Below are 17,367 nucleotides of genomic sequence, written 5' to 3' on the forward strand. Positions count from 1 at the left end.
ATCTAGTGTTCTTTCCCCATAATAGTAGTAACAGAATCAAGATTGGTCTTCCTAGTCTTTGCTATAATATATTTTCTGAGTATGATAATAATAGCCAATATTTTAATATAAAAAAGAAAAAGAGAGAAGTCAGGGTGGGCTTGGGTGGGGATGAGAGATTAACCATGGAACTTATATGTATATATGCATAGTCCATGGACATAGACAATAGTGTCGTGAAGGTTTAGGAGGAGCAGGTGTGGGTAGAGAGAGTCAATGAATTGAGTTGGGGGGGGTAAAAAACAAAGAAAAAAATAACAGATGATGAGTGATTAGGAAAAAAAAATGTTTTTATTGATTGATTTGAGGGGGAGGAAAGGAAGACATAATGTCTGATTGCATATGTGCATATTTAAATATATACTTATATACAGAAGAATAAACAAAAACAAAAATCTTAAAAGTGGTTAACACTAGAGAGACTGGGGAAGTAAGGTGGTAGGGATTAATTTCACACTTTATCTTTCTGTAGAGTTACATTTTTTACAATGCACAAATACACTCTAGTAAGTCTTTAAAAATATGACTTAACAATTCAGGAGTTTTTCCACTTGCAACTGAATTCAAAAGTAACTCCTACTGTATGGATATCAATTTTATCAAAGCATAATTTTTTAAATTTGCATTAGAATCAAAATGTTTAGTATTGAAGAGGAAAGGTAATCACTTATATGATGCATCTATTTTTATGTCTGAAAACATTTATTCAATTTCTTGTTTCCATGATATCCAAAAATTCTTAATCTAAATTAGACTTTAAAGATTAATTTCTTCAAGTATATTTTTTTCTTTTTCTTTTTTTTATTGATTTCAGAGAGGAAGAGAGAGGGAAAGAGAGAGAGAAACATCAATGATGAGAGAGAATCATTTATTGGCTGCCTCCTGAATATCCCACACTGGGGATCAAATCCACAACCCAGGCATAAGTCCTTGACTGGAATTGAACCCGGGACTTTTAGTCCGCAGGCCAACATTATCCACTGAGCCAAACCAACTAGGACAAGTATACTATTTTCTTAATGTTATTTTAGAACAAGAACTTATCAGTACTTAGAGAATTAAAGGAAACATTCCATTTATACTTGGCACTCATACTGTACTTGCTCTCTCTTACTTTTTAAAAGTTTCTGCACTTTTATTAATATTTTCAGTATCAGGAAGATCCAATTAACTCTGATCCTGAAATCTCAAAGTACAAAAAACATAATTAAATTAATAAATAATAACCCATTTATCCTCTGATGCCCCCAACCCAAAAGTGAAAATACTTATTCCTTAGACCTCACTTCAAGTCTAACTGAAGGTGATATCTATCATATATAATTCTTAGCAAGGTAGTTTATGTGCTTCCTCCCATGGCTATTGCAGATTATAAACTAGAAGGGGAAGAACAAGTATATAAAGTCACAACTGACAAATACAGTACAGAACCATACTATCCAACTTCATAATAAGAGATATTCAAAATAAAATATAGAAATATAATTACTGAGAGTACAATCAGACCTGTGCTTGAATTCTGGCACTGCCACTGGTATAAACTTGAACAAGTTACTTAGCTTCTGCACTTCTCAGGCAGTGTAAGAGAAAGGATTGAATAATATATAATAAGTGATGAGAAAAAATAGAATATATTTATACCATATATATGGGCCTAATATTAGGTCTAGTAATAATTAATATCGTTTTCTAATACTTTTTTTAAATCAAATTTATTTAAACAATACAACAAAATTTAATCAACAATATAGTTGCCGTTGTTTTCTACTACTTGTGCCCAACGCTCAGGAAGCATTTTAATCCCTCTGTTGTAAAATTCTTGTGATTTTGATGCAAAAAATTCGGTCAATGCATTTTTGAGGCATTCTTCGTTATTAAATTTTTTTCCAAGAAGAAAGTTTTGCAAAGAACGAAACAAATGGTAATCGGAAGGGGCAATATCAGGAGAATATGCAGGTTGAGGGAGAACTTCCCATTCCAACTGGCGCAGTTTTTCAGCAGTGATTCTTGCAGTATGCGGTCGTGCGTTATCGTGGTGAAGGATTACGCCCTTCCGATTAATCAGCGCGGGTTCTTTTTCTCTTAAAGCTTGGGCTAACCTTTCCAATTGGGCACTATACACTGCACTTGTAATGATTTGGTTAGATGGTAAAAGTTCATAATGAAGAATTCCTTTAAAATTCCACCAAACACACAACATCACTTTTTTCGCATGCAAGTCAGGTTTTGGCGTGGGCTGCGGAGCCTCATTTTTGTCCAACCATTGAGGCCGCCTTTTCAAATTAACATACAGCACCCATTCTTCATCTCCGGTAACAATTTGCTCTAAAAACGGCAAACGGTTTTGACGAGAGAGGAGCGAACTGCAAATTGTGACTCTTTGATTACGGTTGTTGGCGGTCAACTCATGAGGAACCCATTTTCCAAACTTTTGGACTTTGCCAAGTGCACGCAATTGATTGGAAATTGTTTTTTGTGAACAATTTAAAGTTGTTGCAAGCTCTTGTTGGGTAATTTGAGGATTTTGCACCAAAAGAGCTTGAAGAGCTTCTTGATCAAAATTGGACACACGGCCTCGACCACTCTTGTCATCTAACGAAAAATTTCCCTCGCGAAATTTCTCAAACCAACGCTGGCATTTTCTGGCGCTAACTGCATCTTGACCAAGAGCACTACAGATGTTTTTTGCAGCCTCACTTGCTTTTCTTCCTAATTGGAACTCGTAAAGCATGCAGTGCCGAATATGCTCTTCATCCGCCATCTTCTTAGCCCTAGTTTTGCAACAAAAACCAAACCAAACACAAACTTTTTCAAGCAAAACTTGTTAATTGCACTTCACACGTTCTGTAGATGCCACGTGTTTGAAGGTTATGTCAATACAAGTCAACGCCAAGCAAGATTTTAAACGAATGTTCAAAAATGACATTAATTATTACTAGACCCGATACATGTTACTTATAATTAGTTATACCTGATTGAACAGAAATAACTATATTATGTTCATTAAATATTTTCTATCTTAGAAAGCAGGAAATGTGTAATGATTTAAAATTTTTTGTTGTCAAAGCGGCTTGAAAACTACTTTGGTGCTTATACTTATCTACAAAAAATAAAATAAAAGAGCCTGGCCCAGTGTGGCTCAGTGGTTGAGCATTGACCTAAGAACCAGGAGGTTACGGGTCGATTCCCGGTCAGAGCATATGTCTGAGTTGTGGGCTCAATCCCCAGGAGGCAGCCAATCAATGCTCTCATCATTGATGTTTCTCACTTCCTCTCTGAAATCAATACAAATATATTTTTTAAAAATAAAAATAATAAAAGAAGCATTTTATTCCTTGAAATGCAACATAAATTAAGCATGTATTTGTCAATATCCAACTTAATTAAACACTGTGTTCCTGATAGCTCCATGAACATAAGGTCTTGTGTCTCTTATTCACTACTAGAGGCCCAGTGCACAACAATCATGCACTGGAGTGGGGGGCGTCCCTCAGCCCAACCTGCGCCCTCTCACAGTCCAGGAGTCCTCAGGGGATGTCCGACTGACAGCTTAGGACATCCTTAGTGCTGGCTCAGAGGCAAGAGATGCTCTCGCCACCACCACTGCGCTTGTCAGCCATGAGCCTGGCTTCTAGCTGAGCAGCACTCTCCCTGTGGGAGTGCACTGACCACCAGGGGGCAGTTCCTGCATTAAACATCTGATCCCTGGTGGTCAGTGCATGTCATAGCAACCAGTCGTCCTGCCTTTTGGTTGATTTGCATTTTAGCCTTTTATTATATAGGATCGTATCCCTCATTTAAGCACAGAACCTGGCACACAGTAGGTGCTGAATATTAAATAAAGTGCTTCCTTCCTCTCAATAACCATATAAAGTAAGCACAATTCCCCCATTCAAAGCTAAGGATAAATAGGTAAAATGTAATTAAGTGTCTTTAAAGTGATAGAATAGGTATAAATTTTGTCTCTTCTATTTTATGGTGTTCTGCTATTTTGAGCATCACAGTTAACCTTCCAAATAAATAACAGCATTTTTAGAATTTCTTTTACCTATAATTTAAATTTTTCATTTTTTAAGATAACATTTTAGGGGGGAGAGGCTAGTAGGGGTCAATGAAGAAAAAGGGGACATCTAATACTTTCAACAATAAATTTAAAATTTTTAAAAAATGATAAAACACATAGATAAATAAGTAAATAAATATTACCCTAAAATAATCCTCATACAGACTATGACCATCAATTAAGAGATACTATATTAGATCTGATAGTATAAAATGTCTCAAATACACATTATTAATCACCCTGTTACCAGTTATATTAAACATCTTCTATGCAACTACTTTATTAATAGGGGCAACAGTGAAAGGACACAAAAGAAGTAAAGAACAGATCACCTATTTGAAGAACTTTAAAACCTATTTTAAACAAGATGTTTGTACATGAAGCTGTTAGCAAATTGCTCCAAAGGAACATACAAAAAGGAAAGGAAGATTACTGAATATATACTCCAACTTAGACATACATGCTAGGCATTTTCACATACATTATCTCAGTTACTTCTTAAAACTCTGTGAAGTAAGTATTACCAGTGTCATTTTGGAGAAAGAAACTGGAATTCAGAGAAGTTAAATGACTTCCCACTACTATCAAGGGCAAACCGGAGTCTGAAATCCAAGTCTGTTTGACTCCAAAGTCCTTTTTTCAAAAAAACTGCATCTTGCAGCCTCCCACATGATTGCAGGGTACAGACAACAATTTATAAACACAAAGAAAGAAAACAAAGAAAGACATCACTGTAGAGAAAAGATTTTGTTGAGGAAGTGAGGTTTGAACTGAATTTGAAATAAAGTGTAAGACTGAAACTACTGGCAACAGAAAAAGGGTTAATACAAAAATTTCTAAATTGAAAAAAAAACTAAATATTTTTCCTTAGTTTATACTGACAGCACCTGATCTCAGAAACATTTATCTTTTCTTCCATTTCTTATTTTCTTGCATCTTTATGTATAATTTACCTCTTCCCATAACAATTTCCATTGTAAAAACAAAAAACCTTTAACTAAGCATGATATTCTATGTATCTTCTTCTAGCTGGTGCTAAAGGTTAGAAACATATATTGTGCCAGAGAATAAAGTGATCTCAGAGAATGATTCCTTCATGTTAAATGGTTAGAAAAGTTAAGCAATATTGTTCAAGGTTACAAAAAGTTTACTGGCCAGCTTATCATTAGCATGAGTCTTCTAGTGTTGTGTAACCCAGTGTTCTGTGTGTGTGTGTGTGTGTGTGTGTGTGTATGTGTGTCTGTGTGTGTGTGTGTGTGTGTGTGCGCGTGTGCATGCACACTCGCGCCAAAGTATCAAAAACAAAAGAATGATGAAATCTGGAGTTATATAATGGGCTCACTTGAACTTTCTTTGAAGTTCTAGATTTTATCTTAAAAGCTCATACAAATGCTACACTCAGTACCTAATTTACTCATGCTTATCTAAAAGTGTTTTAAATTACAGTCTCAAGTAAAATATACTTCAAGAATTATGTTTGGTTTTATTAATCAGTGTCACCACAATACGTTTCATTTTCAAAAAATTAAAAATAACATTTAAAAAGAATTATTATGTTTGTTCCCACAGTTTAGAGTCTAAGGATTAGAAAAAATCCTTAGAGTAGTATCCTTTAACACAGTGAAATGTACCTCAATTTGAAAAGCAGGAAACAGGTTGTATAATGCTCCTTTCACTGGATCTCATTTTCTTGCTACTTTATTTTTCAAATTAGTAAATTTTTAAAGCTCAGTAAATTTCATTCTTTCAAAATGTATAGTTACTGGCAAAACAACTGTAAAAATTATTGGGACTGTTCATTTAATTAACAAAAGTTTCAAGAAGTCCTACTTATTTAGTTAAAATTAATTAAATACAAATTCACTTTGAACTCACTAAACAACCTGAACAGAACTTCTATGTGACAATACATAGATATTTGCTCTTTGGGAGGTCACTCAAAAATTAAGTAATAATTGCATGCTATTTATATTAACTACAGTCTCAGTTACTTTTAAGCAGTTTAAATAATCTTTTCTCCGTCCTAATTTATCTTCTCTTCCCAGATGTGAAGAAAGAAATCCTTGTGGTTTCATTACTTTCTTTTTAGCATTGTTTAACACCTCAAATCCCAAATATGCTATGTATTTCCAGGAGCAAAGCATAGATCTTACCTGTTTTACCCAGTTTCAAAAAAAGCATCCAATTCAATTTATCAATGAATCTATCATCTATAAGAGTAAAAATGGACACATCCGTCTTTTCCTCCTCAATAACATATTGTTGATTCTCCACCATATATCTCACTTAAAGTGAAAATCAAATATATTTTTAATATAATTAAAACTCTTAATGTGTAACAATCTATGTACCCATAGTTTTAAAAGTCTTTGGATAGAGATGATAGTGCTGATTTAATGGTTTTCTACTTTCACTAAAATTTTAATTCTCGTCTAATATATTGCTTCCAATCCAAAATTCATGAAAGAACTAGTTTAAGAAATAGACTTCCTTTTAACAAAAGTCATATAAATCAATGTTGATATGTCTGCCAGAATACCCAATTCCATTTGGTAGGATTTAGATTTTCTTTGCAATAGTAATTTAGTTACTTAAAAACAAAGATATGTTTAGATATCCTCATCAATAAATGGGCTTTTCAGAATACAATATAGATAGTTAAAATGCACAGGTATAAGCTTAAGGAATGCAGTAAACTAAGTTTGAACAATTCCAGAGTTACATGATTATCATATCTTTGGCTTATAATTTGGTTTTTTTAATATTCTGAATAGTTTGAATACACCCTACATGTAACTAATATTTTAGGTGTTCTAGTTTACAATTAACCTTTTATCTCTATTATCTAGTCATGTCTTGTTCTAATAACTCTTACTGATTATAAATCTACATCTTAGCCCAAAAAAATGTGTGTTACTAGAAAAAAAGTACTAGTTTTTAAAATGCCCTTCACTAAATATTTGCATCACTTCTCATCCATGCCACTATTAGTGAAAATTCAAGTAATGAACTATCTCTTTAGCTAAGTGATTTGGTAGCAAACATTAGCATTGACTAGTGAATACGATATTAAATACTCAATGGAAGATAATCTGTCTCATTCTATATTCATTATTCATTATTTTTCTGATATTGAATATGAGAAACTTTTATATGCTCCCTTGATAAATAGCTTCATTAGAAATAGAAAAGATAAGTGAAAAATGACACATTTAAAATATAGTTACTCTTATATGTAATTATTAAGACTCACTGTAAGTATAAATACTACTACAGCTATAAAAAAAAAAAAATCCTACATCTGTCCCACATCTTCGTTCAGTTTCAAGAAAGCAGATACTTGTTTTTTGCCTCATGCTATTCATCCATCATATAACCTTTTATCAGTTATAAACAATAATAGAAATAGAGAACATTAGAAATAGTATATGAAAACTAGATCTTATGTCACCAAAGACCTATAACACTTCATTTATAGCAAATCATCATAAGATAGTTATTGAAAATGATATTGTTCCTGGAGATGGACAATAATGTTCAACATAAGATGTTCCCATGATAACCTATTTTATATACAGAAATGTTCCCAATTTTTATGATAAAATTAATTAATATAGCTAAAATATCCATTTATATTATTATAATCTGATTTCCAAGCCCTAAATAATTCAAGATATCAAGTAAAAAAGAAATGCCTTTATTAAACATTTTCCTTCACACCACTATATTTTTAAAATTCTAATAGTTAATTCATTTGATGAGACATTTTAATAAGACTGTATACTACAGTTGCCAAATTCATAGCTAAGTTGAAGAGTATAAAAATATCTAGAAGATGAAAAGTTTCATGGTATAAATATTATCTTGCAATAGAAATTTTAAAGTGTAACCAAAAAAAATTTAGAAATTACAATACAGTTTCACCAAAAATACTACCACATGTGTGTTTGGGTAGACAATACTTTCTACTACCTCTGTAAAACAGATTTAGACCATGGGGGCCATGAGGACCATGTTCTACTGAACTACCTGACCAAGGCAACATTTTCATTTATAAGGTTGCCATTGAGAATACATAAAATCCCTATTATGAAGCATGCAAAGGATATTTTATAAATAAATCCTTCACCTTTAAAGAGAGCTGCAAATTAAAATTCATAAAATCAGTTTTAAGTGTGATAACTTAACTCAGTGTTCTTAAGTATAAAATCATAGTGCTTAAGTTCAGTAAGGAATAATTTCACATAGTAAAACTGCAACATTTGAAGTTCTATAGGACACAAAAATTGCACAACATAGCTTTATTATTATAGTTGTTTTTTTTTTTTTTTTGCACAATTTAACATGGAATATCAAGAACATAAATATTAAGCTATTTGTAAGAAAACCCACTACTTGCAGACTGAAGGCTGGTGCCCTTTCATCTGATTCTTCTCCATGTTTCCAGGCTCCATCACAGTAGACAATATTCATATTAATAACTTTTCAAGTAAAAACCTCAGCGTTATTTCTGACTTCAAATACCCATTATTACCCTCTGTTACCACTTCTCCCAAATCTGTAATTTCTACTTCTTTCCTTCAGCTACATCCTTATTCCTGACCCTAGACTTTTCCCCTAAACTACTGGACCTCATTCTCATGAAAAGGCATCTCCAGATTCTCTTTAATCCACTGCAAAGTTCTCTTCTCTCCCTGACATTCTGCCTATGCCCCATACCTATTCCACCTAGGCTTCTCATATTCTGCTCAAGAGCCTCATCCTCACCAACCAACATTTTCATATTTACTGGAGAGAGAGAGAGAGAGAGAGAGAGAGAGAGAGAGAGAGAGAGAGAGAGAGAGAGAGAGAGAGAGAGAGAGAGAGAGAGAGAATTTGTTGTTCCACTTATTTATGCATTCGTTGGTTGAATCCTGCTTGTGCCCTGATGGGAAATCAAATCCCCAACCTTGGCATATGGGGACCATGCTCTAACCAACTGAGATACCTGGTCAGGGCAACATTTTTATCAACTCAAGGTTGCCACTGAATTTCAACTACCCTTAAAAATATCAGTTTCTACTTAACCTCTGGTAAATTGACTAAATTCTGCCTACAGGTAATCAGATTTGCCCCCTAATGCATCTGAATATGGGATTCCTTTTACATTTAGCCTTCAAATGCACAAGTAATTTATTTAGATAATTTTAGCAAAATAATTCCATACATTGTTAGCGGTTTGCATATCAATTTTATCCCTATTGTACTGTAGGGATATGGATAAGGGCCAAATCTTTCAAAGCATTCTATACAACTATGCCATTTGACCCAAATAAGATGATTTGATAAATAAAACTATCAGGAAACGCTTAAATAAACAATTTTTAAAAAATCTCTATGATTTAACTTTAAAACATCTATGATCTTTCATTTCCATGGTCAGTTGACATACTTTGGATTTTATTATGCTTCACTCTTACTACTCCACTAATTTTCAAAACATGGCTAGAATTTAAAGTGCAAGTTGAGGATTGATATAGAGTATACAACCGCGATTAGATTCTTTGAAAATCCGCAATGTGAACTCTTAACAATTCTGAGACATAACTGTATCTTTGCCTATGGCAACGGTTTCAGCACCAAAAAAGGAGGACAGCTCATCTTCTGATTTGGGGGGATTCCCTTCCCAGCAATAGGTTTCTCCACCAGAGAGGCTATTAGGAAAATCCAATAAATCACCACTAACATCTAGAAAGAAAACCAGGAAAAGGCAACCCGTTTGCGTAAAAGAGGGTGTCATGGATATCTCCTTTTCATAAAACTGAGCAGTTCAATTAAGCTTTGCACTTAGTATCTACGGATCATTTCATTTTTATTTTTATTTTTTTTTTACCTAATAATAAAAGCAAGTCTCATTCAATTTAGTCCCTCCTCGAGCACCGTCTCAACATGTCAAATTTTGACAAGGGGAAAAAAAATTAAAAAAGAATTGGAGAAGGGGGTGGGGGAGAGACACACACGAGGATTCCTGTCTACATCACTCCGTTTTCCGAAATCACAACAGTAAATCTTGGATTTCCTTCACTCCCAACTAAGCCCTCGGATTCTAAATATAGCTCGTTAACCCCCGCCTTGCCACTCAATTACACATAAGCCTCGCCGACTACAGAAGCACAGCAGAAACCCCTCCAGACCGGCTGGCTATTCATCTCGGAAGTCATGCCCTGCAGCAACGGAGGGACATCACCCAAACACAACGCCACGGACCCAGACGTGCGGGGCTTACACGGCGGCCGCGAGGGAGGGAGAGGCGACCCGGGAAAAGTGTGCTCCTCACCAGCTTCGGGACCATGAGGGGTTGCAGGGGGGAGGACGGAGGGGAGGATGTCCCAGGAGGGAGGAGGACCGAGGAGCCCAAGTGTAGGAGGCATCCATCCTCTCTGGAGTGGAAGGGGCTGGATCCCCGGCTGCAGGCTCAGCCGGTCCCACTAAACCTTACTCGAAGGAAACCAAGGGCCCTTTGCTCAGGAAGGCGGAATGCTGACACTTTCCCAGGTCCGGGGGGGGGGGGGGTGGGGGCAAAAGCCGATCCCCCACCTCTCCGGGGAGACTAGGGGTGTCCCACGGTGGCCGAGGGGATGCCCTGCTCTCAGGGGGTACAGAGTTCCGCCTCTTGGGCAGCCAAGTCGTGTCCGGCCAGTGCCTCCGGCGAGCATGGCAGGAGGCTCGGGGCCACGCGAGTGGGGGAGGGGGCGGCGAGGGGGTGGGTGCGGGATTCCCCTCGCCCGGGCCGGCGCGGAGCGGAGGAAGTGCGCGGGCCGGGAGCGCGGCGTGCCCCGGACTGCGGAGCCGGGATCCCGCGCCCGCACCGGCCGCCGGGAGCCCAGCAGCGCCCGCCGCACCGGCCCCTCGGTCCCTGAGGGCCGGCGACTTAGGCTGCGAAGGTGCCTGAGGGGGAGCCTGACATCCCACGGGACCAGCACCTGCTCCCGGGAGGTTGTGGGGGGTACGGGAACACCCCAACCTCCAGCAGCTCCGTTGGTTGTAGAACGTCCCCCTTTAGCTGTCCCCCCTTCCTCAGCCTTCCCTCCTCCCGAGGCCGCAGAGCAGGGTCACCAACGGCCAGAAGCCTGAGGCACGTCGGGGCCGGCGGCGGGGGCGGCCCCGTCCTCCCCGCCTCCCGGCTTACCTGTGAGGACTCCGACGCGGATTTGATGGTCGTGGTTCGTGAGGATCATCCCCTCGGTCGCCATGTTTCCCAGCGCAGTCACCGCACTGACAGGAGCCGGGAGAAGCGGGAGCTCGGAGCGCGCGGCCGGGAGCGCGCCCGCCTGGGACCGCGCGAGAGCGCGAGCGCGAGGTGAGCGGGAGGGAGGGACGGGGAGGCGGCCGCGGGCCGGTCCGTCCGCCTGCGCCCGCGAGAGGCCGCGGCGGGAGCGCGCGAGGCCGCGGGACGGGGCGGAGTCCGCCGGGCGCGCGACCCCGAGGCCGGTGCGAGGCGGCCGTGGGGGGTATGTCAGGGGACACACGCTGTGGCTGCCGGAGGGGAACGCGCGGAGGAGTCAGTCCGGGCGGCAAGTCCGCGGCCACTGTGCCGAGCGCGAGAGCCCAGGCGGCCAGACGGCGAGAGACTGAAGGGAAAGGGGAGCACACGCTCGGGAGGTGGCGGGGGCGGACTCGGGGCCGGGGCGGAGCTACACCGCGAGGCGTGGAACTCGTGGAGAGTGAGGGGAGGAGGGGGAGCCGGTCGCCGAACGCCGGGAGCGGGTCGGGCCGGCCCAGCCCGAGGCGGACGGGGGACGCTGGGGACGCGCGAGTAGCGCCCGATTGGCCGGGAGGACGCGGCGCGGGGCGCGCGAGACCCGAACGCCGCCTCCGCGAGCGCCAGGCAGAAGCAATCCCCTGCCGAGCCGCGCGGCGCGGTGCTGGCGGGGCCTCGGGCCGCCTCGGCTGGGCTGCGGAGCGCTCTCCGGCGCGGGTTTGGGAAGGAGTTAGCACTTAGGGGGCGGAGGGGGGGTGGGGGGTGGGGAGAGCACTCTCGAAACCCCCAGAAGCTGCGGACCGACCCCGTGAAGGCGCCAGGGAACCTGGTGGTAGCTTAGAAAGCTGCGTGGGTGGCAGAACGGAGAAAGTGCCATGTTCCTTGGAGGAGGAGGTCTCCTGTCCTGCCTCGCCTTCCCCCTGGCTTCCTCCCGCTTCTGTACTCCGGTATCCAGACTCCAAGCCTGTGCCTACGGAGCGACCTTCCTGAACTCAGGAATCTGCAGCGGAGCCACAGGAGTGTAGACACCTGGCTGCTCTTCCTCCTGCTGCCATCCCTGGGTTCTGTGGCTGCTTCGCTTTCAAATGAAAAGCACTGATCTTTGGTCGAAGCCGTTCCTCCCACCCGAACCCTGTCAGAAAAGTGGAAATAGAACCCAGGCCATGGCAACTGAGTTTCATTGTAGTATCTGTGGGATATGTATGACCATGAAAAGAGCTTTTACTTTTCCCCCCAGGTGTTTCTTCATAAAGTGTGTTTTTAATCAACTGCGTTTATTCCATATCAGTTCTTAACTATCCTTTTAACCCTTTCAACTGCTGAATTTAAAAAGTTACATACACACATGTATATATTTTTTCTTTGGTTTCAGCCATGATAAAACCTGAAAAGCTTAGAAATGAAAAGCAAAGTGTCCAAAATGTATAATCAACGTTTGTACGCAATTAAAACCTCAGTCAGTTTGATGGCTATGAGTTTATTGTTCCAATTGGAACATGGACTTAACCTCTAATTGATTCACATTGTTATGTATCTCACTTTAAATAATGGGAGTACTAAGATGATGGATGGATTTGAGGTGGAATAAAATAAATTAGTAAAATTTCTTTTGAGTGTGTGTATTGCTAGTATTTTTGACAGTAGGTTAAATATCGAAGCCAGAAAGTGAACCCATCTATAATAAAATCATAATATGCTAATTAGACCGGATGTCCTTCTGGACGACCTTATTGATGAAGCCGGGGAGGGTCCCAGGTGACAGAGGGAAGCCAGTGCCTCGCACCCTGGGGAAGCAAGGCCTACTCTTGCACAAATTTCATGCATCAGGCCTCTAGTTTCCTATAATTATCACAGTAGATCCTGGTGGCCAACGGATTAAGTAGTTTCAAATGAAATATATACAACTTTATGGGAAAATATGTCCTAGAGAAGTTTCTTTATCTCTAAAGATGAAGACCAATTGTTTACATTGTTACCTCCCCAACCTACCTTTATTCTCTAGTTTTCTCAAGTTTGAAATGATTAAATGTCTTGATTTTTTAGATAAATTCTAAACCTGCTCACTAATAGGTTCTGTAATGTTAAACAAGTTTGGACCTTTTTCTTCATCTTTTAAATAAGGTGGTAGACTAAATAAGCACCCTTTAAGTAAAGTGATAGACTAAAGCACCCTTTCAACTTAGAAATGTTATAATTATTCATGGAAGAAACTGAGACTTGTTTAACAAATAACAGAAAAAAAGGGACTATCTGTATAAAAGTAGTTAATGGCAAACTTCATTAAGATTTCATTGGAAAGTTGAATATGAACTCAGCCTTATAAAGTATATGGAGGATTGTTTGCTAAAACTACTAAAATTGCTGGGGAAATGATATTAGAACTAAAATGGGCAATTATAATAGATGCTTGTCTCCCAACAATTTTCCTCAAGTGTATTTATCTCTGCTGAGTTTAAAAACTGTTACAAAATTTACACAGGAAAAACCCAGTGACCTTCGATCACATTTTTTTTCCTTGCTGGTTATTGAATGAACATGGCAGTATGCTTATACTTTTTTACTCCTATTACAATGCGACATTTCTTCAAAATCCATCCTGAATCAGGTTTTATAACAAGGAAAAATTTCTGGAATGTAGGAAGATAGTAGCATTTCTAAATACTGACAAATATCTCAGGGACATCGTGGAATGGAGAACAAGAGTAAAAGAGTTAGAGTTTATATATAAAACATTGGAATCACCCAGGAATTTATCCTCTCAGTTCTTAAGGTTTTAATAAAGAAAAATATAGGAGTTTGCATTAACTGAGAGTCAACATAAAAGATAAGTATCTGGCTTTCATAATGATTTCATTATGAAGATGAAACTTTAGAAATGAATTACTGAAGTTTGAGTTTTTCCCAGTAATGGTACATTTACACTTAGCCTTCTGGTACTTTAGTTTTCTGTGATTAATCATAATTTCTATATAAATAAGGCAACAGCTTACTTGATTTCTGTGGTCAGACTCTCCTCATTAACACTGGATATGAGCAAGAACGAATTTTGTAATGAATTATTCTTTCTCTAAGGCTCATTTCACTCTATCTCTTTCCTGTTTAGTTTATGGGCACAACTAAAACTTGGATTAAAAATGGGTGCAAGCAACATTTTGAATGTAATACTTAATGCCACTGAATTGTATATCTTTAAATGGTAAATCTTGTTATGCGTATTTAGCGCCATGAATACCAGGTGAAGCTCTGATTGATTTTAACCTATTATTTCCCCCAAAAGTGGCTTGGGTGTAGTCAAGATGAATTTTAAACTAGCTGAATTAGACAGAATGTTAGTTCCTAGGGCTGCTAAGTACCACAAACTGGGTGACGTACAAACAAGAAATTTATTCTCTCATGATTCCAGGGGCCAGAAGCTTAAAAATCCAGGTATCTAAAGCCATGGTCCCTCTGAAAGCTCTAGGAAAGAATTCTTCCTCATCTTGTCCAGCTTCAGGTGGTTTTCAGCAATCCTCGGCATTTCTTGGCTTGTAGCTGCATCAATCCAATCTTTGCTTCCATATTCATTCACGTGACCTTCTTTGTGTGTATTTACCCTTCTTTAAGGATACCAATCATTGGATTTAGGAACCACTATAACCTAGTATGACCTCATTTAACTCTATCTGTAAAGACCCTATTTCCAAGTAGATCTCATTCAAGAGGTTCTGGGTGGGTATGAAATTTTGAGGGACTCTCTTCAGCCCAGTGTAGGCAGTGATGGATTACTGTGTACAGGCATAAAAACATAAATTAGAAATTCAACTATCAGAAATGAAGGTTCAAGGTTTCTTCAAAAGGTGGGATTTAGAAACTGGATACACTTTTAGAAAAAAAAAAATACAGCTTTATAGTCCAGAATACTGGATAAATTTTTAACATTTGACATAATGTTTTGCCCCTCAAAGTAGTTTTCTAAAGTAGAATTTTCCACAAAGTCTGGTGAGGTAAATTTATTTATTCCTGCTAAAGAAATTGACATTTTGCTTTCAGTTTCATGCCCTCATTATCTTCTAGTGAAGTGAAGCTGAGCTACCTCAATTGCCCATGGAGTTTGATGGCGCTGATTTGGGAACAACTAGGAAATGTTTTCCCATATCTTCTCAAGTTTAAAATAATTTTGAACTTTCCCTTGTGCTTTTGATATTCTATTTGTTCTGTGCAGATTGCTGCTTAAAATAACTATTTTGGTCCTTTGTATGTTTTTCACCCATACTCTCTTCCTCTGAGGTCCCCATCTGGAAACCCAGATATATAAGGATGTTTTTGGTTGCAAGTAACTCATCCTAGGTTAAACCAAAAGGAATTCAGTAGCTCATGCAGCTAGGAAGTCCAGACATGTGTGTAACTTCAGGGTTGGCTACCTTCAGTTTCTGAAACCATGTCATCAAGAAGTCATCTTTCAGCTATGCTTTGTCCTTTGTTGACTTGTCACATCAGCTCTTTGTACATGTGGAAAACTTGGATGGTATTGGCTTCTGTAGGCTATAATTTAGATAAGTAAGTTTTGAGTCTGTCTGGGATACCTGGAGACCTCTCAAGATCCTTTCAGAGGGTCTGCAAGGTCAAAACTACTTTTATACTAATATTAAGGCGTTATTTGTCTTTCCACTCTCATATTTTCATTAGGTAACTGTGCAATTTTCCAGAAGCTGTGTGATGTGTAATATCATCACTCTGATAATGAATGGAATGTGTTTGTATATTTTTAATATATAAATATCATTATGATAATTAATGGAATGTGTATGTTTAATTTTTTTAATATATAAATATCAGTAGATGAAAACTACATAAACAAAAGCTCTTTGGAGCCCTCAATAATTTTTAAGTGTAAGGGGTCCTAAGACAAAGTCTTGAGAGTCATAGATTAAGGTCCTATGTCCATCTCCAAAGCACTTACTAGGGCAAGGGGAGTGGCATTTTCTGATTGGTTTGGCCTTGATCAGGTACTCACCCAAAGGATGGAGATCAGCTGTCCCTACCAAATGGGTCTAGGAAGGATAGATCTGGGTACCATATGTAAAGCTAGTGTCTTGATATGTTAGCAATTAGTCCAACCCTTTTTACAGAGTCTTACCTCTCCCCACCATTACTAACGATTTCATTCTTTTCTGAGAGCTGTAATGTATACCGTTAATACTGCCTGCATCATCTCATGTTGATATTCACAAGATGGAGAAACTCTTCCATATGTATCCTGACAATTTACAAATACACAAGGCCCCCACTTATTTATATGGGCACTTACCTGGTAAAAGAAGAAAATCAGAAACAAAGCAAAAAAAGTGATTTCAAAAAAAAAGCCAAGGTATTTCTCCTCCCTTAATTCAAAGAAAGGGTAACTTGCCGAAACCGGTTTGGCTCAGTGGTAGAGCGTCGGTCTGTGGACTGAAAGGTCCCAGGTTCGATTCCAGTCAAGGGCATGTAACTTGGTTGCAGGCACATCCCCTGTGTAAGAGGCAGCTGGTCGATGCTTCTCTCTCATCAACGTTTCTAACTCTCTATCTCTCTCCCTTCCTCTCTGTAAGAAAAATCAATAAAATATATTAAAAACAAACAAACAAAACAAAACAAAGAAAGGGTAACTATAAGGAAGGAGGACAGAACTTGCTAGAAGAGGAAATGATTATGAGATAAGGGAAAGGAGGATGAGATTTGTTAAATGGAAAGGTAACATTAAGTGCCCAGAAGCTATTTGATTTCTTAAAAGGGCTCTGTTTACAAGGCCTTCTAGTCTTAGTGTTCAGTATACACAAGTCAAGAAAAGGTAATCCCAGTTTAGCAACTGACATGGGTTAAAGTTAAGTGAATTTTTAAAAATCAAAAGTATCATGTGTTTCTTAAATTATTATTAATTATTGGTTTCCAGGTCATCAGACTTGGCTTAGAGCCCAGCTACCCTAGAAAAAAATATTTTTGTCTCTATAAAAGCAATATATAAAAAGAAAATTATTTTGTTAACCTAAATAATCTTATTTCCTGTCAA

The 17,367-nt window shown here is 38.9% G+C and overlaps 1 protein-coding gene across 18 annotated transcripts in view; it reads right to left on the reverse strand.

Annotated features, from left to right (window-relative positions):
* Positions 1–12,903, reverse strand: part of GPHN (gephyrin) — a 349,286-nt gene extending 336,383 nt beyond the window's left edge. For 16 of the 18 annotated variants that reach the window (XM_084866488.1, XM_084866485.1, XM_084866487.1 and 13 more), the window contains exon 1: positions 11,271–12,903. In XM_084866488.1, the coding sequence (XP_084722614.1) occupies positions 11,271–11,334 (64 nt within the window). In that variant the 5' untranslated portion in view covers positions 11,335–12,903. The remainder of the gene's footprint in view (positions 1–11,270) is intronic. The other 2 variants (XM_084866490.1, XM_084866486.1) reach the window with 2 other exon arrangements.
* Between the last annotated feature and the right edge of the window lie 4,464 nt (positions 12,904–17,367).

This window comes from Pipistrellus hanaki (assembly GCF_964339955.1).
Source record: "Pipistrellus hanaki genome assembly, chromosome: 1".
Classification (NCBI taxonomy): domain Eukaryota; kingdom Metazoa; phylum Chordata; class Mammalia; order Chiroptera; family Vespertilionidae; genus Pipistrellus; species Pipistrellus hanaki.